The 27,807-nt window shown below is 32.7% G+C and overlaps 3 protein-coding genes and 1 long non-coding RNA gene across 8 annotated transcripts; 2 read left to right on the top strand and 2 right to left on the bottom strand.

The window, feature by feature from the left end:
• Window positions 1-1,190: 1,190 nt before the first annotated feature.
• LOC145602444 (uncharacterized) lies at window positions 1,191-5,913 on the top strand. 5 transcript variants are annotated; one of them, XR_014104556.1, is made up of 5 exons: window positions 1,191-1,865; window positions 1,998-2,327; window positions 2,789-2,862; window positions 3,513-3,539; window positions 5,582-5,913. It is a non-coding gene; the product is annotated as an uncharacterized LOC145602444 (long non-coding RNA). The 5 variants fall into 5 exon arrangements; XR_014104555.1 differs by having other exon boundaries at window positions 3,513-5,913; XR_014104554.1 differs by having other exon boundaries at window positions 1,192-1,498; window positions 1,741-1,865; window positions 2,789-5,913.
• A 6,156-nt stretch (window positions 5,914-12,069) lies between these two features.
• Window positions 12,070-18,115, top strand: LOC145601796 (non-functional NADPH-dependent codeinone reductase 2-like). Its single transcript, XM_081657871.1, has 4 exons — window positions 12,070-12,740; window positions 15,382-15,625; window positions 16,726-16,905; window positions 17,729-18,115. The coding sequence occupies exons 1-4, from the start codon at window positions 12,358-12,360 to the stop codon at window positions 17,951-17,953; spliced, it is 1,032 nt and encodes a 343-aa protein (XP_081513997.1). The 5' UTR covers window positions 12,070-12,357; the 3' UTR covers window positions 17,954-18,115.
• Window positions 18,116-21,007: 2,892 nt separating this feature from the next.
• LOC145602247 (non-functional NADPH-dependent codeinone reductase 2-like) lies at window positions 21,008-23,230 on the bottom strand. The gene is made up of 4 exons (XM_081658422.1): window positions 22,708-23,230; window positions 22,134-22,377; window positions 21,852-22,031; window positions 21,008-21,574 (listed from the first exon to the last, which is right to left on the bottom strand). Exons 1-4 carry the CDS (start codon window positions 23,016-23,018, stop codon window positions 21,350-21,352), a joined length of 960 nt encoding a protein of 319 aa, XP_081514548.1. The 5' UTR covers window positions 23,019-23,230; the 3' UTR covers window positions 21,008-21,349.
• An 858-nt stretch (window positions 23,231-24,088) lies between these two features.
• LOC145600700 (metalloendoproteinase 3-MMP-like) lies at window positions 24,089-26,991 on the bottom strand. Its single transcript, XM_081656581.1, has 2 exons — window positions 26,762-26,991; window positions 24,089-24,668 (listed from the first exon to the last, which is right to left on the bottom strand). The coding sequence occupies exons 1-2, from the start codon at window positions 26,989-26,991 to the stop codon at window positions 24,089-24,091; spliced, it is 810 nt and encodes a 269-aa protein (XP_081512707.1).
• Window positions 26,992-27,807: the final 816 nt, after the last annotated feature.

The raw sequence follows: 27,807 nt of genomic DNA on the forward strand, positions 1-27,807 counted from the left end.
ACACTTATAGAAATGTTACTCTTAATAATCTAATACAACAATATATATTTGTTACCTTGAACTAAAGTAACAGAAAAAAATTGTTGCTCTAGACTATATAAGGCAACAGTCGCTTAAAGTGTTACCTTTTTCTTGTCTAAGACAACAAATATAATAATTGTTGCATGAAAAGATAACGATAACAATAACAAAACTATTGTTTGAAAAATGTAACATTAATATCTATGTTGCCATCTATAGCAACATTTATATTAAAAAGACAACGAACATAAATATATATATATGTATGTATGTATATATATATATATATATATATATATATATATATATAGGGGAAGGCTCTCGTGAGAATTTTTCTTATATGAGAATTTTTCTTATGTGAGAACACTCTTTATGTTCTAAATTTTTACTCGTATGTTCTAAATTTTAAATATGATGTTCTAAACTTTTCCTTAGGTGTTCTAAATTAAATCAAATGTTCTAATTTAGTATTCACATGTTCTAAACCATAAATTAGTTAAGTTTGATGTCATAAATTTTAAATAACTTGTTCCAAAATTTTAATTTATATGTTCTAAATTATAAAACGTGTGTTCTAAGATTTTTAATTATATGTTCCAGATTTTAAAGCGTATGTTCTATTTTTGTTACACATATGTTCTAAATTCTTTACTCACACTTTCTATATTCTATATCAGTTTGTTCTAAATTTTTATTCACATGTTCATAATCTTAAATCAGATGTTCTAAATTTACTCATATGTTTAAAATTTCATAAAGCAAATTTTATAAATTTTTAATCACTTGTTCTAATTCTTAAATCAGATGTTCTAAACATATTACTCACACAAATGTTCTAAATTATTACTCATATGTTCAGAATTTTAGTTTGAGTCACGTGTTCTAAATTTTAACTTGCATGTTCTAAATTTTTACTCACATGTTCTAAATTTTTACTCATATGTTCTAAATTTTAAATCAGTTCTCATATAAGTATGAATTCTCACATATGAACCTATTCTCACCGGATCCCTCCCCTATATATATATATATATATATATATATATATATATATATATATATATATATATATATATATATATATATATATATATATATATATATATATATATATATATATATATATATATTATGTAAAAGAGAGAAGTTTGGCGGAACTGTTCCTTATGAACAGTAGGCCAGTGCACGGACGAAATTACCCTCAGTTTGGGGTTTATTCTACATTTGTGCCATTTTTGCTTTACCCTCAATTCCTTTCCACCCCAACTTTATTTTCTCTCTCCTCTAATGTGTGGCACAATACTCTGTCATCTACTCATCTCTCATTTTCATTGAAGCGCTTTCACCTTGTCTCCACTCGTGTACTATGAGCTTTCTCACTTCCATTGAAGCGTGCTGTGAGTTCTTTCAGGTTTGATTCCATCTTTTGATACTGCAATTAGAGTGGGATTATTCTTCAATTTTAGCGCAATCGAAGGTAATCTCTCTTACTCTTCAATTTTTTCAAAAAACTTCATATATTTTGTGAGATTATAGATAAGGTATTACCTATTCTCATTAGGGTTCCACGATTTCAGATCCTTGTTTGTGGGGTGGTTGGTGGATCTAGGGTTTTTACAAACAGAATTCATTTTTCATATTCATTTTCAATTGTGTTTGATTTTAGGGGTTTTAAGATATAGGGGTTTCCAATACATTTTGTTAGTTGTTGGTCTGCAGCAAGAAGATGAGGAGTTGTGAAGATTGGTGATTTGATCAATCTCGATATTGAGGGCTTGATCAAACTCAATTACGTACCGCAACGTGATTTTGGTAATGGCGATGTCATTTGATTGCCTCATTTGGTTAGTGATATTAAGTATTTAAATTAATTAATTTATGAGAGTTTGGTTACTGCATTTTTTGGGTTTATATATGTAGATTAATTTGCATTTGATTTAGATTAATGGTTTTGTGTCGTTTGACTATGTGTACAGGTGTTTCTCTTTTCGGCATGAGGCAGTTAGCGGGCATTCAAGTTTCCAGTCGCAATTGCTAATTGTGCTTTTCTGGTTGTTTTGATTTTTTTTAGGAACAACAGTCAGTGGGTTTTAAGTGTTTCATTTGGTTAATTGCTAAACTATTATTTTAGAGCTTGATGACTGCACCATTTGATTATGTTTACAGGTTGTACTTAAGTTTTGACATTGACTGTGCACCATTTGACATTGAAGTTTATAGCTTTTCTTTTGTATGGACCACCAGCAATAGGAAAATCAATACTAAGCCAATGTTGTTGCAACTGAAGCTGACTCAGCATTTTATAGGTATATATTGTGCTTGCACTTATGTGATTTATCTCATTAAGATCTATTTTTTAGTTGTTTTATGCTCTTTGGAGAACTTGACTACTTTTTGGCAGAGTCAAGCATGTTTAGCTTTTTGTTTACTTAGTATGACTTTCTCATTTGTCAATATGCAACTTTAGACCATTAATATCATTGTATCAGTAAGTAATAATTATGATAAGTTGATATTTTTCTTATTTAAATCACAAATGATGGCCAATGGGTGTGTCTTGTTAATATGGTCAAAATGAAGAGGTTATACTGAATTAAGTCATAGTTTATCAAGTGTTGACTTCTTTCTTAATTACTGTACTAGCTCCCATATGGTAAATATGCACATATGAAATAACCCTCTTATATCAAGAAATCCTTTACACCTTTAATTTGTACACTTAATCCAAAATTTGGTAGATTTGTAATTTTCTTTGAACATATTTTAGCCAAGAAAAGTGGGAGGAAGTGGGGGTGTTGCTTTTCTCAAAGTTGTGCTTCAGAACTTCAATATTCTTGCTAGGTTTGCCCCTCTTTTTCTTTCCTCCCTTTTTTTCTGTTAAATTACCATTAAATGCTCGGAATTTGCTATTTTCTGCACTAATCTTTACAATTTACAGCAATATAATTACTCATTTGATTGAAAGATTTAAACTTTAGACTATTATTATTGCTTGATTTCATGTAATTTTGTTAACTTGTGTGAATTTAGAGTGAGGAGCATACTATAATTGATTCAAAATGTAGAATTTTTTGGCAGCTTAATTGTTGGTGTAGTTGAAAGATTCCATCTTTACCTCAATCTTTTGCTCAGATCATGGGTTTTCTGATTCACTGTTGTAATTTTTTAATGGTTTTTGATATATTTTTGTGTGATTTGGGAGTTTCAAGCTTATGATCTTAGTTCGGTCAAATAATGGCAACCCAATTGCGCCTTTTTTTGGTAAAAAAATTACCTATTTTCCTCAATTTTTTGCTCAAACTTTTGGATTTCTGTTTCATTGCTAACCAACTCCACAAGTTTACAGTCGATTTTGTCTTGTATTCCGAAATTTTTAATGCTTATATGTATAGCAAAACCCATTTTGATATGATTGTTAATTTTTTTTAATTTATCAATATTTTTTTTGGATGTGATTATCTCTAAGATAAGGTTTGTTTGTGTTGTTGCAGGCCTGTGGTTAGTCTTGTTTATCCCCTGTAAGTATTATTGCTTTACTCTTCATTAAGTTGTACTGATTTTGGTTTAAGGCGATAGATTTGAGTGTTTATTTCGATTGTGAATGCTAATGAATTCATATAACGGTATCTGATCTTTAATCTATCCTGAGGGTTAGGCATAATTATGGGAAAGATTGTTAGCAATGCAACAATAATTCTAATAATGGATTTTGACTATTCTTTTCGCCTCGTAAAAAATCTCGGTGTTTGGTATTCCATACTCAGACATGAGAATCACAATCTGAAAATTTAATTCAGACCCGGAATCGCTGATATTGGTTCCCAAGTCCTTGTAACTTAGTACAAGTCACCTGAAGATTGATTATGATAACCCACTATTGTGGAGGGCCATTGCTTTCACTACCCTTGAAAAATTTCCACAAGTTACAATAGAACAGTTAATCATATACTTCCTCCGTTCTTTATTACTTGACCCGCTTTGACTTTTACACTATTCATCACCCCTCCTTTAACCGTCTTTTGTGAATAATATATAAGGAAAAATATATTCATATATGATCTTTTTGGATTCGTCTCAATAAGAACTATCATAATATATAACTTTTATAATTTTTACTAATGGAGAATTTAAGTTATTGATCGTTAAAGTTTTACATTGGCAAGCGTGGTAAAAGAAACAGGTCAAGTAAAAAAGAACAGAGGAAGTAACAAGATTAATCACTTTATACTGTTTTGTTTGCATAATCAATTTTGTAATTATATGTAATTGCATGGTTTGCATTTGCTATTTTAAACAAGACACTGGACCTAAGTGAGCTTAAGGAAGGGAACTCAAAACCAAATCTAAAAAGCACGGAAAGATAACCCTACAGAAGATTATGGTTCTCTTATCAAGGGTAAGCCCCTTTTAGAATTCAAAATTAATCTATCAATTTTTTTAAAAAAAAAAAAATTATTTTTTGGGTAATTAAGAAAAACTAAGTTGTTTGCATCGGTTTCAGTTTGTATTATTACATTTGCCGATGCTTCCTTGTCATGTAAGCCTACATGTTAGGGATTAGGTAAAAGTAATCATATGAGATTATGAGGTATTTTGTTAATTATCTACAGAATAAAGTAGTATAAATTTTCTGCTTTTGTTGAAATAATGATGCTTTTTGTAAGAAAAGAAGTACTCCCTTCGTTTTTTTATGTGCATCACTTTCCTTTTATGGGTGTTTTTTTATATGCATCACTTCTATATTTGGTAAAGTTATACTATATTTTGTTATTTCTCTCTCTTATTTTAAACCCCACTCAAATTATTTTATCATTTCTTTCTCTTCTATGTCCCCACTTAAATAATAAAATATCTACTCTCTCACATACTTTCTCTTTCATGATCTCCATCATACTTTTATTATAATAATTTATTCACCCACTCACAATATTATATTTATCTCTTAAAACTATGTGCATTCCCAAGTGATGCATATAAAAACAAAAAACGGAGGGAGTAAGAAGAAACCATTTTTCCATCTGAAAAAATTGATATTATTTTGAAAAGTTGATAGTAATTTCCCCATAAGAAGCTCCTCAAGGAAATAAGTCCAAAACTTAAGGTCAGTTAATAATTAGATGTGTACAATTTAATTGTATATAATATGTTGCTTACAAACACACATTGTTATTATATCAAACAAATATAAAGTAATGTATCTGGTTCAAATATAGGTAGATTTTTATCTCCTTATATTTTCACTTCAAGATATTTGTGAAGAATTTAGTCCAGAAACAATAACATTAGATGTGAACTGGAAAAGAAATTAATTAATGCATGTCTCATAGCACTTACTTTACACTGGCATTGGGGCCATTCTCAGGTTTCCTGTTCTAAACATAGTTTTATCGTTTGTATTATCTGTGAATTATGGTATTTTTTCTCCAATTAACTCCTGTAATTTGCATAGTTTTTAAATCTTTTTATAAATAAATAATTTGTGCTGTAAGGTAAAAGTAGGGAAATTTCTGTTTGTCTGTTGAAAAGGCTAATGCTTGAGCTGAAAAACCTATGAGTTCAGAGAAGTAGAAAGAAGATCCTGAAGCAATGAGTTTCTTGCTTTGCAACTGCGTCAGAGTTTACTCCTACATTCCGGAAATAACTAATCTTCTCAAGGGGGTTACTTTGCTGCAAGTTTGTAAGAACAAATGGGTTGCTGTGAGCTAGATTTCCCAAATTGAGAAAGGCAACTAATGAAGTAATGATTAATTTATCTGGAAATCAGTTAGATTCTTGGACAAATATTCTGTAGCAGACATCTGTTTGCAAAAAAACATTGAGATTTGTTTGTAACTTATAATGAAGGACTAGGTGTGAACCTTATTATCTATGATGCAGTTTTCTACTGTTTCATATCATTATTTTCAATCGTCTGTGATTAGTCGTCTCTAATTATCATCTTAATTTGAGGTGATGGAAGTATAATTCTAACCAAGAAAAAATGAATAGTATGTTTGTTACTCCGTTGTTAACAAGATGGTGCTCCAAGCCTAGCTCATGCAATATTCTAGGTAATCATGTATACACCAGCATTATACTGGTATAAGGACACTTAAATTTTATTCAACAATTTCTAATTGTTACAAATATAAAAAATGCTCTATTGCAGTTAAACTTTATATTTGCCATTTTATAAGTTATGGTGATGGATTGATGAATTGAGAGTTCGATGAGTGTGCTTTAACATATTTTAGTTTGACGAATCAATGATTTATAAATTTGCATATTTACACATAAACTATGTGAAGGTATTATTTATATAGTTAAGTTTTTTTATATCGAGTAACCTATGGTGCTAATATTATACTTTGTATACTTCGCCTCTTTTAAGGTGATGTTGTAAAGACAAGATTTGAAATGGATGGATTTGTTTGATGTGAAATTATTTATTTTAGGATTATAATTTAGATTTTGGCAATCAAAATTTATACTACTCTATTGCATACCTATTTATTTTGTAGGTTGGTTTCTAATATGGATTGCATAATAGTCTATATAAATCTATAATTTCTTCATATTGTTTTGCTCAATTTATGGAGCTGATTTCTTATTATTAAACAACTATATTATTACACCATCCTATTAATATCACCTCAACGAAATACGTTGAATATTTTTGCATATCATGCATTGGCAATATTTTAAGGAACTATAGATAGGGGGAGAGAGATCATTTAAAAATTTCTAAGGCAATTATCTTAGGGGAAAGATAGATGACTTGAGACAAGCAAAAAAAAAAAACTTAAGAAAATTAGGACAATTAGTTTAGGAAATAGACTTACTTAAATGCACGCAAGAGAGCGATAAAGACTACTTATGAAATATCACGTAAGAAAATAAAGACAATTAGCTTAAAAGAAAGAGATCACTTAAGAAAATAAAGACAATTAACTTAAGAGAAAGAAATCACTTAAGAAAGATCTCTTAACAAAATCAGGTCAATAAATATAGGGGAGAGAGGGGGGGGGGGGAGAGAGAGAGAGACCAATTAAGAAAAATCACTTGAGAAAATTAGGACAATTAGCTTTGGAGAAAAAAACACTTAAGAAGAAAAAAAAAGGGGGGGCAATCAGCTTAGAAAAGACAATTATTAGCTTACGAAAAGGTTTACTAAATTGCTTAAGAAAACACAATTAACTTAAGAAAACACAATTACCTTTGCTAAGAATAAGGGGTAAGCTAACATGTATTGCCTTTATAATATCAACAAAACCATAAAACAATTTGGATATAATTATAATATCAACAAAACCAAAATTAATACTTTCAATACTATTTTTTAAAGTAAGATAGAAAAGGAAATATTGAGTCGTTTCAAGAGAAAGGAACCACTTAAGAAAGGTCACTTAATAAAATAAAAGAAATTAGCATAAGAAAAAGACTTCCTAAATGCTTGAGAGAGATCACTTAAGAAATATAATTGAAGAAGAAAAATCACTTCTTTTGTGAGGAAAAATCGATGTAGAAGTTGGCTAGGATCATTTTTACAAAAATAAAGAACATATAAAAAAATTAAGAGACCATTTAAAAAAGATCACTTAAGAAAATCAGGGTAATCAAGGAAATTAGCTTAGGAGAGAGAGAGAGACCACATAACAGATACTACGTATCACTTAAGTAAGTTAGGGCAATTACCTTAAGAACACTCTTTTTACCAAGGAAAAAGGCTTATTAAAATGCAAGAGAGAGAAGACCACACAACAAATATCACTTAAGAATAACATGGCAATTAGCTTAAGAGAGAAAAAAAGAGCCCACTTTAAAAAAATCAAGTCAATTGACAATGGAAAAGACTTACGATGATGCTGGACCATTTTGGCTAATTATGTTTTCTTAAGATAATTTCTGAAGAAAAAACACTTTAGAGAGAGAGAGAGAGAGAGAGATAGAGAGATCACATAAAAAAGATCTCTTAAGAGGGAGAATGATCACTTAAGAAAGATCATTTGAGATAGGCAACTTAAGAAAGATCACTTAACAAAAAGAGAGAGACCGCTTACAAAATATCATTTAGGAAAATAAGAGAAATCATCTTTGGAAAAAAAGAGTTATTAAAATCTAGAAAGAAAGAGGAGACCACTTTAAAAAGATCTCTTAAAAATAAAAATCACTCAAGAAAAATAAAATCACTCAAGAGGAGAGATCGCTAAAGAAAAGAAAGATCACTTAAGAAAAAAGACTACTTAAAAAAAAACAGCAATTAGTTTAGCAGAGAAATTAGGGCAATCAGCTTAGAATAGGGAGGGAAAGAAAGAGTGAGTGAGTGAGAGAGACCTCTTAAAATGATCACCTTAGTAAAAAAAAAAAAATAAAGGCAATTAACTTAAAATAGAAAGAGAAGGATCACTTAAGAACATTAGGACCATTATCTTACAAAAATACAATTAGCTTAGGAAAAGGTTAGGCTAACTAATATGTGAGAGAGAGAGAGAGAGAGAGAGAGAGAGAGAGAGAGAGAGAGAGAGAGAGAGAGAGAGACCACAACCAAGTATGGGCTCGTTGGGCCCACACCGGGGGCAAAAATATAATTTTGCGTATTACTTATCATGATGTAAAAAAATAGTCCATCTCCTTTTAATAACAATATTCAACACCATAATAATAGTATATAAATAAAAAATATCAGTATACAAACCAATAATAACAGTATACAACCCAATAATAACAGTATACAATTTAATAATAACTTAGCACCGACAAACAATTAACGTCGTCAATCTTCGATCGAACTCAAAAAAATTTTGCCTCTGGATTTTCTCCTAATTTGTAGAATTCTTCAGTAATTGTTGAATTAGGTTTGGGAATTCACCTATTTTTGAAATTGTTGCTTTATTGTTGAGAAAGGAAGCCGGGTTTTTCTGTCGTAAAGAAGTTGTGCATCTTCTAATCTGCTTTTGAACTGTGAGTTCATAATTCGTAGTTAGTGTTGACCTTCACATCGTCCGTGGTTTTTCCTTCTGTTATATGAGGTTCTTCGAGGCTTCGAGCCTTTGAGGTTTTGAGATTGTTGCTGTCGGAGGTGGAGGTATGGTGGGCGGAGGTTTGGCCGGCAATGGGAGCTATCCGTGGAGGTGGGGAAAGGGTTTAAGGGAGGAAGAAGATGAAGAGGAAAAAATAAAAATTAAAAAAAGGGGAAAAAATAGGAATTATTTATTTATTTATTTTTTTATATTGAGGTATGGACAACTCTAGCCCATACCAGGTAGTGGGCCATAGTTACTCCCATTTAAGAAAAATGACTCAAGAAAATTAGCGCAATTAGCAATAGAGAGAGAAAGACCACTTAAGGAAAATAATGCAATTGGCTTTGGAAAATAGAGGGTACACAACAACAATGAGGAAGAAGAGATATGAATTTACTTAAGACAAGTGAAAAAAAAAGGTTAATAAAATGAATTGACACTATTTTGTTAAGGAAAATCTTATTTTGTATTAGTAAAAAATCAAACTTAGCATGCTTTAGTTTACTTCTTTCTAACATGATGATATATGTTACTTGTTTTTGTTTTTCATATGATGTTTTTTTTATGAAATTAGTTAGTGGTATTAGACTTAAATTTTTTAAAAAAATTATTATTTTGGACAACACATCAAATTATTGAAAATCTAGCAAAAATTGCAAATTTAAATTACTTTTAATCATAATAATTTTAATGCATACATAGTTTAAACACTTCCCAAACAATAATTGAAGCATAGCTTAGAAAAGGCCATTTGCTATTCTAGGTTTCAATGTTTCTTTATTACATTGGCAGTAATAATTTAAATACTACCTCCGTTTATTGGTTATCTGCAATTTTGGGGTATTATTTGTGAGATATAAAAAATTCCAAAGTTGCAGATAACTACTAACAGAGGTAGTACATACAAAATTTAGGCACTTTACAAACATAATAAACATGTAACAGCACAATACCACCGTATACATAATTTACGGACAATTATCACCACCATTGGGGGACCGTGTGCGAAGCGCACGGGGCCACAACTAGTATATATAAAAGCAAGTTTGGTAGAGTTGGTGGGGAACTCACCTTGTGACTTTGAGGTCACAAGTTTGAGCCCTACCAACTACCAAATGCTTGGGAGTGACAACATTTACAAACATTTTTTAATTATCTCCTTTGATGGCAACATTTTTTCATTTGTTGTCTTTGTAAAAGTGTTGCCTTATGTATCATTTTACCTTGGCTTTCAAAATTGTTGCCTTTGAATAAAAATGTGTTGCTTTATGAATAGACAACGGGGGCATAAATTACGCCTCATATGTGTTGCCTTAGCTACAAGGCAACACTTTTTTTTATATTAGGCAATGGTTTTGCATTGTTACCTTTGCTTTATTTTGTTGTAGTGAATTTTGTTGATTGCTAAAATAGGAAATATGGTTTCTGAAAATATCTTTTCTGCTTTTATCTTTAAACTAATATCTTTTATTTCAGAAAAATATCTTTGAAAAAGATTAGAAAAACTAACTTCCTAAACTTGCGCAACTATCTGTTGATTTAGTCTTCACCACTCACGTAGAAACTGATCGATTCTAAGAGGTTCAAAAGTGCCTTGGGTTTTTAGGACACGTTTGAAGCTTTGATAGTGGTGGAAAGAAGTGGCGTGGATGTGCAACAGTAGTGGTGGAAGTGGAGGAAGTTGTGGCGTTTTGATCAAGCTATGTACTATCTTCCTATTAATATAGAAGTTGTTCTTTGGAAAACTTCACCTTGCTCAATCATATCTTTCTATCTTTCTTGTTTTTTAAAAGAGTCAAGAGTCGCATTCTACTTAAGAGTTAACTTTCTTAATTACTTTCACTAGAGTATTGTCTAATTGACTTGAAATTGGGAATTGGGAGTTTGAGTGAAATCTAAGAGAAGTCAGTAGAGAAATAGAGAGAAGAGAATGGAGAAGAGAAGAGTGGCAAGTAGTGGGACTTACAATTGGGAACTTCAAGCTCGTTGAGGAATGAACTTGAAGATAGATCCTTTAGCTTGTAATAGGTTGTTTACCCTAATATAGTGAAGAATCTTTTCTAAAATCCCAAGCGGTCGTGGTTTTTCCTCTTATTAAGGCCAAGAGGTTTTCCAGTAAATTCTCTCTGTGCGACTTTAAAGTTCCTTTAGCTTAGTTTTATCGATTCCACAAAAAGTTAGCTAAATTTTCCCTTACTACAATTCACCCCTCTCTTGTAGTATTCTTCTAAACTGACAACCTAAGAAAAAAAAAAAAAAAAAAAAAAAACAAAAAAGAAACAAAGATTGTGGCTTTCCATCGGTGAAATTTGATAGAAGCCCCTTCAAAATTAATAATGAAGGCTAGAGTTTAGGAGAGAGAAGAGAGAGGAGAGGCTAGGGTTTTTTTTTTCAAAAATTTGATTTTTTATATTTTTTTGACACACTTTATTTTAATATCTATCTATACTTCTATATATACTATATATTAAAGTAATCACCAGATTTATCCCTTAATTACACGTGTCGCATTTACAACAAAAATTTTCCCGCCCAAAATTTTTTATTTATTTTTTATTTTTTTTTCTGTAAAAAATCATATGATAAAAAATGTAATGAATAAAACTTTCAATAATTTATTAAAATATTTAAAATAATGTAAGTGACAAGAGAGTTTTAAGAGTAGACATTAATGAATTCAAATTTCAAAAAAAAAAAAAAGAAAAAAAAATTGTTATATATAAGTCAGTTCATTTAAACTAACTCTATTTTAATTGACTTTTATTATTTTTAAGTCTTATAATTATGAAATCGTGCATTTGCACGGGGCAAAAACTAGTACTCCGTATTAATTATAGTGATTTGTAATTTACGCTAATTACCTATTTTGATTCATATAGTAATGACCTGTAACTTAAGAAAGGTAATGTTTAACCTCTTTATATGCCACCGAACTTCAGATTGCTCTCCTATGTATATGTCAAATACATAGGTTTTATGCGCCTAGATACACTATGGCAACATACCCATAAAAAAGTTTGAGAGAATATGAGAAACATAACGAGCACCGAAGACAATAGACAATTAGACATCGATTCAATAACAAAATACTACGTAATTCTATTCTTATTAAAAAAAAAAAAAAAAAAATCCTTTGTCAAGATTCTCAGAAAGTTTTTATTTTAATATCCAGTCAGAAAATAATTTTAAAAAAATCAGATCGAGATTGTTTGCCTGCAATTGTTTAAAAATAACCCTTTCAATGTGACATCGTCAAACTCATTAGAACAACAATTTCCCAAAAGAAACACAGAAACAACCCCACAACAAAAACAACAAAAATCCCCGAAATCATATGAACCGAGTTGACCCACTAACACTACGAACAATCCACCACACAACCCAGTCAAATATGACAAAGCCAGCGAGTCAACTCCGAGTCCCACAAATCAAACTCGGTCAACGAAGTATTCCAGTCATCGGGTTAGGTACTGCCGTGGATCCTCCAGTATCGGCGGATGAAATGAAGTCAGCGGTGGTGCGGGCCATCGAAGTGGGCTATCGACACTTTGACACGGCCCATAAGTATAAATCGGAACAGCCCATTGGTGATGCGGTCCAAGAGGCTTTGAGTTTGGGGCTGGTCCAATCTAGAGATGAACTCTTTATCACTTCTAAGCTTTGGTGTGGTGATGCTCACCCTAATCTTGTTGTTCCTGGCCTTCAAAAATCCCTCAGGTATATATTTAATATTTTAATGTCAATGTCAATGTTGCTTGTCTTTCTATCAAATTGGTTTCAAATTGACTGGACTGAAGTGAACTAAACTAAATATTTTACGAGAGAAGTAAACTAAGAACTGAACTGAAATTAATCTGAAAAGTTTTGGCCCTAAGTGGAGTTGATATTAATAAAGTGTCCACTGTCGAGTTCTTGTATGAACGGTCAGGGGTTTTTGGGTAACTGTCGTTTTACTATTGTACTCCGTAAGAAAAGAGGTGTTCCAAACGGAGGGTTGTGGGACAATGTAATTATGTCTCGCAAGGGTAATATAGGCATTTCAGACGTTATTTTAGAGATGTCTCATTGAGATGTTAAATCATACCACTGGAATTTCAGTGGTACAAAATACACTCTCAGTGGTATAAAATGTAGTGTCAGTGGTACTCAAAAATATTCAACTAGAGTTTCAGTGGAACAAAATATAGTCTCAGTGGTAGTGGTCCTGTTAAATTTTTGTCCGTTTTGCACGTGAAGTGAGGCCCACACTACCTTTTTCACTCTTCCTATCTCTCTCCTCATTTCTCTCTCTTCATTGTACCTTTTTATTTTTTTAATAGTTGTGAGACACTTTACTATGTTTCACAACACTCCCTTTATACTTCCTCGTAAGAAAATGGGGTAATACGGTATTATCAAGCAGTCAAGCACTACTTCTTGTAGTTGACTGGTTTGTACTTTGACACTTTTTTTTTAACAAATTGACACTTTGTATTTGTTATCAAAAACTTTTGCATGCCCCCATTTTACAATAATTTTATTGTACATCAAACATTTTGCGAAAAGTGACCCTTTTTTTTCTTAAAAGTGATCCTTTTTTTTTTACAAAAAGTGACATTTTTTTCACAAAGTGACCCTTTTTCTCATAAAAGTGACCCTTTTTCTTATAAAAGTAACCCCTTTTTTCCTTAGCCTTCTCCAATATTTTGGCTTTGTTTGGTTCATTATTAGTAAAGGAAAAGAAGAGATTGGAAAGCAGGGAACACCATTGAGATCAACTTAGACCTCAATGTTGCTATCGCCATTGAGATCGGCAACAATAGGCAGAGGAAGGCTTCTTACTTGATGGGGTAATCATCCAACAGATGAAACCAAGCCTCCCTAAACAACAAGTCACCCTCATGCTATTATAGAGAAGAAGAATCAACAGTAAAACGGCGAAGAAATCTGGAGAGAGAAAAAATTGGCGAAAGCGCGAGCATGAGAATGGCGAAATCGCGTTTTCTCATCTCTGTGCACAGCTTCCTCCTTGAGTGATCAGTGCCTCCTTAACCTTCTCCAATATTTTGGCTTTGTTTGGTTCATTGATTTACAATAGCATTATGTACATCGGGTGTTTTTGAACATTTGTGATTTGTTATACTATGTTGGCGAAAATTAGTTAGTGTTAACCTTGTCGTAGCCACTATATCCATTGTATTCACTTTTAAGTGAGTAAAAACTACTCTGATTATATATAGTCAAAGACTCAAAGTAGAATAGGTTGACAGTGTAAGTGAGTTAAAACCACTCAGATTATATATAGCAAAGACTCAAAGTAGGAGTATGTTAATAGTGTAAATGTGTTAGGACTTAGGACTTAGGAGAATTAGAAATAGAGGAATTAATGAATTATGAATGAAAAAAAAAGCCTCGTAAGAGTTATCCTATTTCAGCCATTTTAAAGTTTGATCCATCCCTTTTATAGGCTCATTATTTGGTGGCCCTTTAAAACCCGCTCCATTTAAATGTTGGATTGGCAAAACTTTTATAAACGGGCTGGATCAAGGCTTTTAATGGGCTCCTAACCCATTGAACAAGTCTAGTAGTGGCCGGTGTGGCCCTAGTGGCTGTAGAAATGTAATTTAGTACTAAGTAGATATACTTTTTTATTTATTGCCTTCAAGGTTTTTTTATTTTATTTATTATTTTTTTTTTAATGGAAAAATTGCCTTCAAGTTTTAAGCAAACCATAATTTAAAGTAAAATAAGGATGTATGTGTAGAAAAGTAGAGTTATAGAAAATTTAATGTTTACATGATTGGTTGTACACTGTAGAAATACATAAAACGGGTAAACTACTTGGGAGGTAATGTTTTGTAGATTGAATGCAACTGAAGCAAAAGAAAATGTTGGATATAGATGGCATTTATATCTTTATGTGGAGCTTGACAGTCCTTTCATAGGCTAAGGCTCTGGAGCTTGTGTTCATGTAAAAGAACGACAGGATTCAGTCCTAATATTACTCGAATTGGTAATAGATGGAGTAACCAACATACTCCGTTCATGCTAGTCAATTATCCTCCAAATTCATTATAACAGTGCATATTTTTTTTGGTTTTTAACTTGCTTAATGATTAGTTTGTCATTGATCCAGCTAATTAAAAGGATTACTACGGAACACAAATCAGAAGAGAAAAAAAAAAGATACATTTACTCGTATTTGTCGTCTCACTTTACAACAATTTTTATTTTCAACAATCTAACATGGTATATTAGAAATTCCTCCTATTTATTCAGTTGTAATTATCAGGTTTTCGTATTCCCCCTGTGAAAATTTATGTGTAACCCAACCCTCAAGCTATTAAAAGACTTGATACTATGAGGGGTGTTTTTGTAGGAATTTAAAGATGGAGTGGATTGATTTGTATTTGATTCACTGGCCACTAAGCTGTGAACCTGGTAAAAATGATTTTCCAATAAAGGAGGATGATTTTCTTCCCATGGATTTCCAAGGTGTTTGGGCAGCTATGGAAGAGTGCCAGAAGCTTGGCCTTGCTAAATGCATTGGAGTCAGCAATTTTTCCTGTAAGAAGCTCAATGATCTCTTGGCTATTGCTAAAATCCCGCCTGCTGTCAATCAAGTATGTTTTGTTTTGATTTGTTTTGTTTTTGTTTTTCCTCTAATTGTTAGCATTTCATTCACTGTTTTAGGCATGTACGTCCTGTAAATTTGGACTGAGTTTTTCACATTTTGTTCATGTCAGCTCTATTAAGTTCAATTCAAACGAACTATGTAATTCAATTCAATACCACTTAGTCATTTAGCTCATTACTCTGTTCTTCAATATAACTCCGGTCAGATCATTATAAGAATAGTTTATACTTCAACTCCATTTAGTTCAATTCTGTTCAGCTTAGCTCCATATAGTTCAGTTAAGTTTCAGTCAGTCCAAAAATACAGGGCCTGAATTTGGTAAAAAGGAGCAATGATAAGTTAAGAAGACTTGTATCTTTCCTTACATTCATCAATAGTAGTCTGTTCTCTGTTGCTTGATTTATTTAATATGGAATTACTGTTTTTAGTTTGTAGCATAGTTTGTGCACCGCTAACTGGTTTTGGATATACTTCTTTGGTTTGGTCTAGGATTCGGTGTTTTGTGTTACAATAAACCAGGGGCTGCCTTTTTCCTTTACTCTTTTTTTTTTGGGTGTTCCCGAGTCTCATGGTTTATTTCTGAAAGCTGTTGACTTTATTTGTACGAACTACTACGTAGTTAATTTGGACTTTATACAGAAATCTCATGCAATGTTCATTCCTTGTGAATAAGAAATATGATATGTTATTCTTCAGTTGATGCTTTGGTGTATACAGTCAGTACTTGAACTTTCACTTAAAGAAGTCAGATATACTAGTGTATTACTGCTTCGATGTAATCTGAGCTTGCAGCCTCTAGCCTCTACATATATAACTCATTGTAACTATATACGTTTGTCATGTATAATAGTCCAGTAGTCTTAGCATATCTAAATAATGCACTTTTTTTTTTTTTAATTATGCAATTACTATTCACTTCAGGTCAGGGTCTTAATGCTATGAATGCTTTATACATTCCTGTAATCCTACGAGACTCAGAGTTACAGATTGGATTGATAGCATGTAGTTCAGAGCTTGCCTTAATCTCCTTTGACATGCGCAAAATCAGATTATCATCTAATGATATATACAATTTGAAATTTGAAGGTGGAGGTTAGCCCATTTTGGCAACAGAAGAAGCTAATAGACTTATGCAAGAAAAATGATATTCTGATAACAGCATATTCTCCGTTAGGAGCCATAGGAACCTACTACGGCAGCAACAGGATATTAGAATCTGAAGTGCTTCAGGAGATAGCCAGATCTAAAGGAAAGTCTATACCTCAGGTACTTGCCCTTACGCCTTGTACTACGTATAATACTCCATAACTCTTTACATTTTATACACTGCATGTCATGTCTGTATATATTTATATGGCTATATGTAACTATGATTCGTGTGCCTTGTAATCAGAACTAGAAGTTAGTTGTTGCATGGATATACCTTAAGTTCTCTGTAACTATTTACCTGGCTTTTAATATTGTTTCATTAACATCATGCAGTAACTTTCTCTAAATTTCAATCCAATAAGATTTTTTCTTTTGTATTGACATAACTCTAATTATTTATTTAATTTTCTTATGAAATTGTGATCATGCATCTTATGTTAAGGGGCCGTTTACTAGGCACTGATAAATGGTGGTAATGGTACTAAATTTGAGTAATCTTGTTAGAAATAATCACTGACAAGTACAATTGCAATGCAATCTTGCTCCTATATATGTGTTTTTCAATCATAGATCAGCACTACCGTTTTATAGTTGATATTAGCTCTAAAATTGTTAGTTGATGATGGACTTTTATCAAGTACGTGGAGGGTGGAATAGCTTTACCAGACATTTGCATAGACTTTGTTTCTGAAAAAATTACTCATAAACTCATTATCATTACTATTTATCAGTCCTAAAGCCGCTAAAGGCATAAAAAAGGATATCCGAATGCTATATTGTTGTTATAATACTAAAGAGTGGAGACCATCGAATCCATGCTTTCATCTTCTCCTTAAATCCCCTCTGTGCTTTTCTCAAAAAATAAATGTCCTCCATATAATTGCTCAATATATTCGGGTAAGTGTCATCAAAGGGTCACGTTTATCCTTGGGAATTTCAGGTATGCTTGAGATGGGCATATGAGCAGGGAATTACAATGGTTGTGAAGAGTTTCAATAAAGAGAGAATGAAAGAAAACCTTATGATTTTTGACTGGGAGTTGACTGAAGAAGAGCATGAAAAAATCAGGGGAATCCCTCAGAGTAGAGGGGTCACTGGCTGGCCTTATTTATCAAAGAAAGGGCCTTTTAAGACGCTCGAAGAGCTCTGGGATGGAGAACTTTAACTATGATGATGCTTTAAACTCGATGTCTAGTTGTCTACTGATGCAACATTTTTGAGGATGTAACCCTCCGATGTTGAGACTTGACTTACATGAGAGATTATTAGTCTCACATTTAAATATTTGAATATTTGATATGAATAAGATCCTATTGAAATTGAATTTTGCCTGTGTAGTTCCCCTGACATGGCTTTCTTTCTATGATTTTGCATCTGATTATGTATCTTTTGCTGGAGATATGTCTGTTTCTATCTGGGAGGAGTTAGGAGCTGTGTGCAAACAGCTTGGGATACGGCAAATCAGTAGTAACCTGTAGTGTCTCCCCCCAACTCGTGAAATATTGATGGTTTCTTGTTGGGTGTCTTATAAGAGAACTTCTCTGTGTGTGATGACTGCTGGATGGGAGCTAGATTATCAAATATCGTGGAAACTGGTTGCATTGTGTTTGCTGGTCTGATATTTCCTCAAGAATGATTCACTTAGGAATCTGCCTGTAAATATGGAATTTGGGTGCAAAACACACTCAAACCAACAATAGCACACCCAAATAGCTCAACTAGTTCAAGTAACAAACTTAAGAATCTGCCTGTGATTATGTTTGATCGTGGAGTGAACGATATTGATGCAAGGGCCAAACAACAAAGGAGGGGGCTCGAAAAGGATGAAGTTATTGGTTGAATAGTTCATTGGTTCTGGTTCTGATTCTGATTCTGTTGGCACTCCAACAATTCATCTCCTGCTAATTCTATTGTGTTTTGACTTTGACTTAAAAAAAAAAAAAAAAAAAAAAACATTCAATGGGCTACACTCAACCTCATATTCATATTCCTCAAGTTTGGGCCATAATTTCAGGCTGAGGTGCGGCCCAATCAAGTTTGATCAAAACTCAAGCTTAACAAGACACAACTACACATACAATAAGCAAAAATGTAAAATCCATTCATCAATGCAAAATGTATGTTGAAGTCTCATATATTTGAAATCCGATAATCTTACAATCACAACCCCAAACATGTAATGTCATCTCAGCATCAATGCTGAAGATCAAATCTCGATTACATTACAGTCTTTGGTAACTTCCTATACATCAAAAATATATAATGTCAACAATCACCCAATGAAATACGAAACAAAGTCAATCAATTCAATCACCCAATAAAAGAACAAATAAATAGATGATACATGTATACAACTATTTGTGAGAGTTTCTGCGGAATTTCTGAACAACCCAAGAAATGCTACCTGAAGTAGAATCCTTTGCCTTCCTCATCCCCTTAGAAACCGATTCTTTGGTCTTCTCCATTCCATTCGCCGACACCTCCTTCGTCTTGTTAAAGCTTTCGCCGAATTTCTTAGACAATTTCTTCGTCAAACTTTTAGTTTTACTCCCATTGTTGCTGTTTCCCTTCTTATTAAGAGAAGAGGATTGATCTTCATTATTATTGTTAAAATCCCATTGATCCGCCCACGAGTTCGAGTATGATCCATGCCCTGCCATATTATTTTTTTTCCTGTCTTTAACAAAAATGAATGTGAATTGAATTACGAGAGGTTTTTGATGATGAAGAAAGCTGTTAAATAACTTGGAAGATGGATAAATGTAGGAGAGTTATGTTAGGAATGTCTATTTGTTTCTAAGCTGTCTAGACGTGGGAAGGTGTATGTTACATACGTTGAATGGATTTTCTTATCTGTCAAGTATGAAAGTAGCAAACTATAATTACAATAATTAAGTCATACTTCGAAAAAAAAAAATGTATGTTTTGACAGTTTTGTAAACAAAACAAAAAGTTAAGGGTTCGTTTGGCATTGCTGTGCTTTTTTGTTTTTTGGTTTTTTGTTTTTTAAAAGTATATGATATATGCCCCGTAATGAATCAAAAATTATTTAAACTTATTAAAATCATGATAATTTTGAAAACTGACAACAGAAAAGTGGAAACACCTTTTTCTTGTTTCCTGTTTTTGATTTTTGGTTTTCAAAAAAATAGGAAACTGAAAACCAAAAATGATACCAAACAAGCCCTAAGATCATTATTAAGATATTCTGTCAAATATTCTGATTTAAATCATATAGTTATAATATTATCATTTAAATTACATTACTATTGTGAGAAGTGATTGTTTTTTTTTTGTTTTTTGTTTTTTGATTTTTGTTTTTTTTTTTTTTTTGGGTTTTGGGCTTCATAGTTATTACTTATTAGTTAATTACATTACGCTTGTGATTACGCTTGTGAGAAGTGTATCTACACGTAATAAAAACTTTAAAACCGATAATTTAAGATTTGTTGCACTTTATAAAAAATTCACAATTACGTTTTAAATTTAGTATATGACACTTTCCTTAGTTTGTTAATCACTTAAGGGTAGTATATATCCAAGATGTACAATTATATGAAGTTGCAATCAAAGTTCCGCTTAGACCGTGAAACTCCATAATCGGAGAGTATTTCATTGATCAATATTTAAAGAGGTTACAATATCTATAGAGGGTAATATATATTTTCGATCAGTTCCGTCTATTTCACATGTCCTCTGTTACTCTCTCTCAATTAAACCGCATAAACCTTCCAAAATTTAGTACATGACACCTTCCTTAATTAGTGTGTTAAACATTTATGAGGCGTTTGGTATGTGAGATAGGGATAAGAAGGATAAGAGGATATGATAATGATAGAGAATTTGGGGTGGGATAGGGATTAAATAAAGTGTTATCCTTAATTTGGTATAAGTTAGGGATAAAAATAGAATAAGTAACAAAGTTACGAATAAACCCTTACTTACTCTATCTTTCTCCTTTATTTTTTTCTCTTCATTAAGGGTATAAATGTCATTTTATTTATAATCGCTATCCCTCATTCTTATTACAACCTCCCTAGGTATAGAAATTGAGGGATAAAAGGTGATTTTATCCTTGTCCTATCCCTCTCTCTAATTCCAATCCCTAGAAAGTAGAAACAAACATAGAATTTTAATATCCTTTTCTCCAAATCCCTATCCCTCTCCATTTACCCCCTAAACAAACATGCAATTTAAGGTTAATATCCAAGGTGTGCAATTCTATGCTCTTTTGATACTCTCGATTAAACCACATAAACCTTCCAAAATTTAGTACATGACGCCTTCCTTAGTTTGTTTAACACTTAAGGGTAATATCCAAGGTGTACGATTGTACGAAGTTGCAAACAAAGTTCCGTCTATTTAACATGTCCTTTTGTTACTCTCTCTCAATTAAAGCACATAAAATCTTTGAAAAATTAAAAATCAAACAAAACTTCAATAGTAAAACAAAAACAAAAATTAAAAAACCCAGCTAAATCAAGTATAGCTTGGTAATGCTTCTTTATAGAGAGCTTTGTGTGTGATTGTGTCAATCACATTACATTCATTATTACTCAAATCAGATCTCTCCATCCCAGAGCTCCTCAATTGTTACAAAAGGACCAAAATTAGATGTATAATCTAATCCTCTACACACTCTATATTGTGGAATTCTTCTGATTTTCTCAAGGTCCTCAGCACTCAATTCCCAATCGAATATGTCGAGATTTTGCTTCATTCTCTCCTTGTTAAAACTCTTTACCACCACCGCGATCCCCTGCTCCACTCCCCACCTCAAACATACCTGCATGAATTAGTTTGGTATCCATGATTAAATCGTTTACTTACCTCAAAATGTTATTTAACAAAGAATAAACCTTTCAAATAGGTTTTTCTCTCATATTATTCCAACAACCTTTATTTATAAAGGATGTGCTCGCCATGTTTATACAAAGATACACTTTAAAACACTACTGTTTTAGGAAAGGTGACAAATTTTGATGCGCTATCAATTTGTATATATGCAAACGTGACTAGTACTTCAAGACAAGGTGAGTATAATATAGGTGTTGTTTAAGTACCTGAGCTACAGATTTATTTCGTCGATTGGCTATTTCTTTCAAAACATCCGATTCCATGACGTTCTTGCTGCCATAGAATGTCCCAAATGCACCTAAGGGCGAGTAAGCTGTTACAAGAACGCCATTAGCCTTGCAGAATTCTATCATCTCCTTTTGTTGCCAACTCGGATTCACCTCAACCTTTTACATACCAAAATAATGAGATAAATTTCAATATCATAGTATATAATTTATAAAGTATGTTTTAAATTTGAAGTTTGAATTGTTGGGTTGAAAGTTTACTTGATTAACAACAGGAGGAATGGTAGCAAATGATAGTATTTGAGCCAATTTTGTGCGCGAAAAATTGCTAACTCCTATGGACTTTGCTAGCCCAAGTTTCTTGCATTCTTCCATACCTTCCCAAACTGACTTGTAATCCATCGCCATGAAATCTTCCTTCTTTATTGGGTACTCGTACACCCCCGGTTTCGAGCTCACCGGCCAGTGAATTAGATACATATCAACATAATCCAAATTAAGCTTCCTAAATCACAATAGAGAGCACATTTTTAGCTATTCAATCAGGCATTTCATCAAACACTTAACAAACGATTTTATATGAAATAAAAAAAACTAGTAGTATGATGACATGGTATCAGAGTTCACGTGAAAACGATTTAATATGAAATAAAAAAACTAGTAGTATGATGACATGGTATCAGAGTTCACGTGAAGTAAATCAAAAAAAATTAGACATATTATTAGCAACATAGAATTCAACTAGGTGATGCAAAAAATATCCTGTTTACGTAGTGAAAAAAGCCAACTAAACAGAAATTCATTGTAAGAGCATAATTCAAAGTTTGGAATGTACCTCAAAGATGCTTGCAATGCCGGGACTACACGGTCGCGGTGTCCATCACTACACCAGAGTTTAGAGGTGATAAAGAGATCATCACGAGACGTGATCAACCCTTGCTTAATTGCTTGAGCAATGGCCTCCCCTAGAGGTTGCTCCGTATAATAAAGGCAAGCAGTATCGAAATGTCGGTAACCGGCCTCAATGGCCGTGAGGACGGCAGTTTTGGTAATCTCTGCCGCGACCGGTGGATCGGGTGCGGTGCCGAACCCTAAAACGGGTATACTCCCGCCATTGTGGCTTAACTGAATTCTTGGGATAGGCATTGAAATTGCAGGAATTGGAGGAAAAGTTTTTAAGTTGGTATGAAAGCAAAGAAATGGTGCACTTATTATAGGATCTTCCCTTATTATAGTTTGGGTGAATGAAGTGTTTTGAAGTAAATTGTGTGACGAAATTTAGGGATCATACTAAAACTGTGGATTGTTTGATTTTACTTTTTTTGGTGCAAATGTGAAAACTGTGGGTTGTAGTTAGTAGATTTAAGATTTCATCTTATTTTGATACCAAGTAGTTCCTTGTGAAACTCGTTTCTCTGTTTTCTCTATCATGTTGTGTCATGATTTATTCCTTTTATCCAATTTTGGTTTGGTGTTGTCAAAAGAAAAAAATGGTTTGGTGTGTAGTGAGTTGTGACTCATAAGAACACTAATATTAGTGCACAAATTAATTAATGCGCTAAGAGAGTGTGCCAAGGTGGGGCACAAGTGAAGAGAAGGTGATTATAGTCGCTCAACAATGTAAGTGATAAGTTGTAATGAGATCATATAGAAAAATTAATATAAGTGGGTAGCTTATGATGGTTTAATCAGTAATCATATATACATAACTCTTATTACCTCCATTCTTTTTTATTTGTAATGTTTAGAATTTTCGATTAAAAAAAGTACAAATTAAACAGGCTATATTCACTGAATATGCACGTATATGAAATTCTATTTTATATGAAATGTTGGTAAATTCATTTCAATGTAGAGTTTTTTCAAATATGTACGTACAATAGTTGTGGATAATTCTACGTTGATTTCATGTATTAAATAATGTGCAAATATAAAGGATAGGATAAATTAAAGAAACATGCTTGTACGTACTTAAAACATAATGTAAAAGAAAATGAAAGAAAATTATAATAACCTAACCAGTGCGGTTCAGATTTTTCTCAATCCAAATCGCGCCAAAAAATCAAAATAATCCCAAACCTTCATTATAAATTGACATACAGGCAAAAGACAAATTTTGATGAATGGACTTGATTAAGCATGCATACATAGAAGATAGAAATTATTGTTCATTTGTTCTCATATTGTAGCTAACAATATAACAGCACCCCTGCCTTTTAGCTACTTGATGAGTTGTATATGGCCTGAATCCCTCGAATATCGTCGTCTTGGAGCTCTCTCTTCCTCTGACCAACTCGAATACTCGCATACATCACAGCATTTTCGTCGTCACTATGAGAGAGTCCTAGGAGATGACCCATCTCATGAAGCACAACAGAGGGTAGATCAAACTGATCTTTCCCAGGGTCCTCACTCCAATTTTCGTCCGCATCATAATGTGACCGCCCATCAGTTGGATGAAAAGAATGAGCTAATTTTCCATCAGGCCCATCGAAGGGGCGTCCATCCCCGTGATCGCCTTTGAAGAAACTGAAACGGAAGTCGGATTTGTCGCCTTCGACGATTTGTTGAAATGTGAAGGGGCAATGCTGTGCCCATTTGCTGAATGCGGCTTCGACTATGGAGTTCATGTTTTGTGCTCCAGGAACTAGAGTTTTTGACAGTACTTGGTACGTTAGTTGGGTTTGTGAGGTTGGCCATTTTGTCCCAGATATGTTATACAATGATCTTCTATTGGTGTTCTTTTCACTTTTGTAGCTTCTCGTCTCGTCTTTCTTTGGAATTGTTGTATTATTCCTGTCATTAATGAGATAAACTAACCATGTATGAATTACAAAGTATAATACTGATACGACATACGAGTAATAATAATATCAGCTTTAGTATAATGTTACCTTGATAGGTACTCCCTGCGTTTTTAAATACTTGCTATATTTTTATTTTTTGCACTATTCATTTGTCCTACTTTGATTAATATTTGTGATTTATACAAAAGAAAATATATAGTCTTGTAGGTACTTGTTGGAATCATCTCAATGAATAGATTATAATTTTTCAATTGCTAGAATTTATATATATTGATAATTAAAGATATTAGTGATCAAAGATTAGTATTGACATGTGTGTCCAAGAGAAATGGAGCAAGTATTTAAAAACGCAGGGAGTACAATTTAATTTCATGGTATTTCCTGTATTCGGGGCCGGCTATTAGGCTGTGCAAACAGCCCAATAGCACAGGGCCTCACAATTTTTGGGGCCCCAAAAGTCTGACAAACAAACATAGTATAATTATAAATCAACGCCTATAAAATCATGTTATTTTACTTGGTATAGTTGGTATAAGCTCGTTAGAAGATTGTTCCGAACCACAGATCGATTCTCGCTGCCTATATAGTTGTACTTGTACATTGAATTTTTTTTTTCTTTTTCTTCTAAGTATCACTCCGTATGGGTTTCTTCAAAATTTTTTGGCTGTTTTTTTTTTTTTTTTTTTTTTTTCCCCTTTTCCAAAATTTAAATAGTTACCTCTACATAATAATATATTTCGTATTTTCTATATCTACATTTTAAAAGTGAACTATCTAGTCTTTTAAATAGTTATGAATGTAAAGTGTCTTACATAATATTTGTATGAATTAGAGTACTTCAAATATTATTTGTGACTTAAGAAAATAGCACAGGGCCCCCAAAATGTTTAGGACGGCCCTGCTTATCATACATTATACGCAAGTTATTATGGTGGAGTAGTGGACCTTGGGATCGAGGATGATCAAACTCATACAATCTACACATAGACCCATAAATAATATATCAACAAGGTAAATCAAGTAAGCTAAGTTAAGGTCTTAATTGTTCTCTTTAGTACTTCAAATATTATTTGTGACTTAAGAAAATAGCACAGGGCCCCCAAAATGTTTAGGACGGCCCTGCCTGTATTATCTTAAGTCAATACTCCCTCCATCCCAAATAAAGTTTTGGGCACAAGTATATAGAATTGGATAGAAGATTTTGTTGAGTAAAGATCAGGTGAATAGAAACAACAATACGAAATATTTAGTTAGTTATTATTTATTATCACATAAGAACTATATTTTTAACCCGACCACGATTTATCTCCCGAAAATTTGTACATTGTACTGTATAATCGTATTAAGTTGAAATTTGTATGATTTAGTCATAAATACTAAGGTAGGACCTTTTTTGACATATACTCGTACTTGTTATAAATTTTGACTAGCTGCTAGTTGTTTAAATCAGTTGTTTTCACTACAAGAAAACAACCGAATTTTGACGGAATATTAATTCATCGAAAATACCCCGTATTATGTCAGAAATGGGGTTTCCGACAACGGTTGTCGGAAAAACGACATTAGATTTCTCCAATCTGATAAGTCCGTTTGAAATTTTTGAAATGCTACAACAAAAAAAATATATATGTATATATAGATTAAACGCCTGGCACCACTGCCAATAGCCCCATCCCACCTCTCTCTAAAACTAACCAGCTTCCGATCTAAAACCCACACCTGACCCTAACCCTAAGCCCAGATCCACCACAAATCCAACACCACCCACCTTAACCCTAAACCCATATCCAAACCCACCCATAGTTGATGTTATAAAAATTGATATTATAAAAATATACATTGATGAGACAATTCTAACGTGATATTGAATGAGTATTATTTATCAAAACTATAAATTACAAATAATTAGTCAAAGTAGAACTTATGAATAAATAACTTTAAAAGTCAAAGCATGTTAACTACAAAAGAGTGAAGGATGGTGTACTAATTAATAAATATATATAATTAACATGTGCATTAATTGAGCAAAAAAAATTTACCCTTGCATACAAGAAATTAAATTTATGAATATATATGACGTACCGAGGTTTCATCATCTGTTTCATCAATGTAGCATCCACAAGTCTTGTGACGTTTGATTCCCCATTTTCTTCACTTTTGGGAAGGCCATCTATGTTTTGGCCCTTCTTACGCCCTTCTAAACTCCTTAAAAAGCCAGTAGGGCTAGCATTTGCTTTTAACTGGATTGTGTATTGATTCAAAGTAAGGATCAGCAGTAAAATTGCAAAAAGATGGTGAGCTTTAGCTACCATGTTTAATTTTTGGAAAATTTGTTAAAAAAAACCTTTTAAAAACACTATTTTACAAAAAACAACCTTTTAAAAGTTTTTTTGCAAAAGAAAACCTCATTGTAAATTTTTTTTGCTGAAGACAACCTAGTATATCTAATCCACTTAGTTAACCTCTAATTTCTTCTAAAAATCACTTAACTATATAATAATTGAATTAATTATAGATTAAAAAATAAAACCACCACCAAGGCACCAACTCGCAGGCCTCCCCCAGCTACCCACCACCGAGTCAACCCCTTCCTTTTCCCGGTTTAACCTTTACCCATTACTAACCCCTTTCCCATTACTAATCAACTAGCGTAGCTTCAATGTTCGATATCGTAGTTCCGTAAATGATATCTCATAAAATTCTAGTTTTAGGGGTCACATAAGGAACATCAAGGTAAGTTGGAAAATTAGTTTACCCTTATTCCCACGCTGTATGCTCTCTGGGTATTGCGATTTCGATAAAGGTTGGAGTAATATTAAAGGGTAATTGAGATTATATATAACACCCATGTCGCAAAAAAATGTTCTTCTTTAATTCAAAGGTTCAAACCCTCATAATATTAGCAAATAAATAGTTAATTCAACAATTATAGAAATCATGAAAATACTTTGCTACGAAAACACCAATGAAATTTGTGTTTCTGATGAAAATGAAATTGAACGCCGGCGTGTAGAGTTTGGCGAGGACTATTATCGGTGTGTAGTCGCAGCAACGGTAAAGTGGAAACCGGGAAAGGGGCCCACTCAGTGATGGAGGTGGGTTGCTGTGGGTAGAGGGTCCTATGTGGC

This window comes from Chenopodium album, chromosome 21 (assembly GCF_948465745.1).
Source record: "Chenopodium album chromosome 21, dcCheAlbu1.1, whole genome shotgun sequence".
NCBI lineage: Eukaryota > Viridiplantae > Streptophyta > Magnoliopsida > Caryophyllales > Amaranthaceae > Chenopodium > Chenopodium album.

Bases quoted from the DNA above. Each gene is read 5' to 3' on its own strand.
- LOC145600700 (XM_081656581.1), bottom strand. From the start codon at position 26,991: ATGGTAGCTAAAGCTCACCATCTTTTTGCAATTTTACTGCTGATCCTT. The intron at 24,669-26,761 runs GTACGTCATATA...CATTAATGACAG, and splicing joins AAACAGATGATGAAACCTCG to GAATAATACAACAATTCCAA.
- LOC145601796 (XM_081657871.1), top strand. From the start codon at position 12,358: ATGAACCGAGTTGACCCACTAACACTACGAACAATCCACCACACAACC. The intron at 12,741-15,381 runs GTATATATTTAA...GTGTTTTTGTAG, and splicing joins GGCCTTCAAAAATCCCTCAG to GAATTTAAAGATGGAGTGGA. The intron at 16,906-17,728 runs GTACTTGCCCTT...TGGGAATTTCAG, and splicing joins AAGGAAAGTCTATACCTCAG to GTATGCTTGAGATGGGCATA.
- LOC145602247 (XM_081658422.1), bottom strand. From the start codon at position 23,018: ATGCCTATCCCAAGAATTCAGTTAAGCCACAATGGCGGGAGTATACCC. The intron at 22,032-22,133 runs GTAAACTTTCAA...GGTATGTAAAAG, and splicing joins TTCCTCCTGTTGTTAATCAA to GTTGAGGTGAATCCGAGTTG. The intron at 21,575-21,851 runs GTACTTAAACAA...TAATTCATGCAG, and splicing joins GAAATAAATCTGTAGCTCAG to GTATGTTTGAGGTGGGGAGT.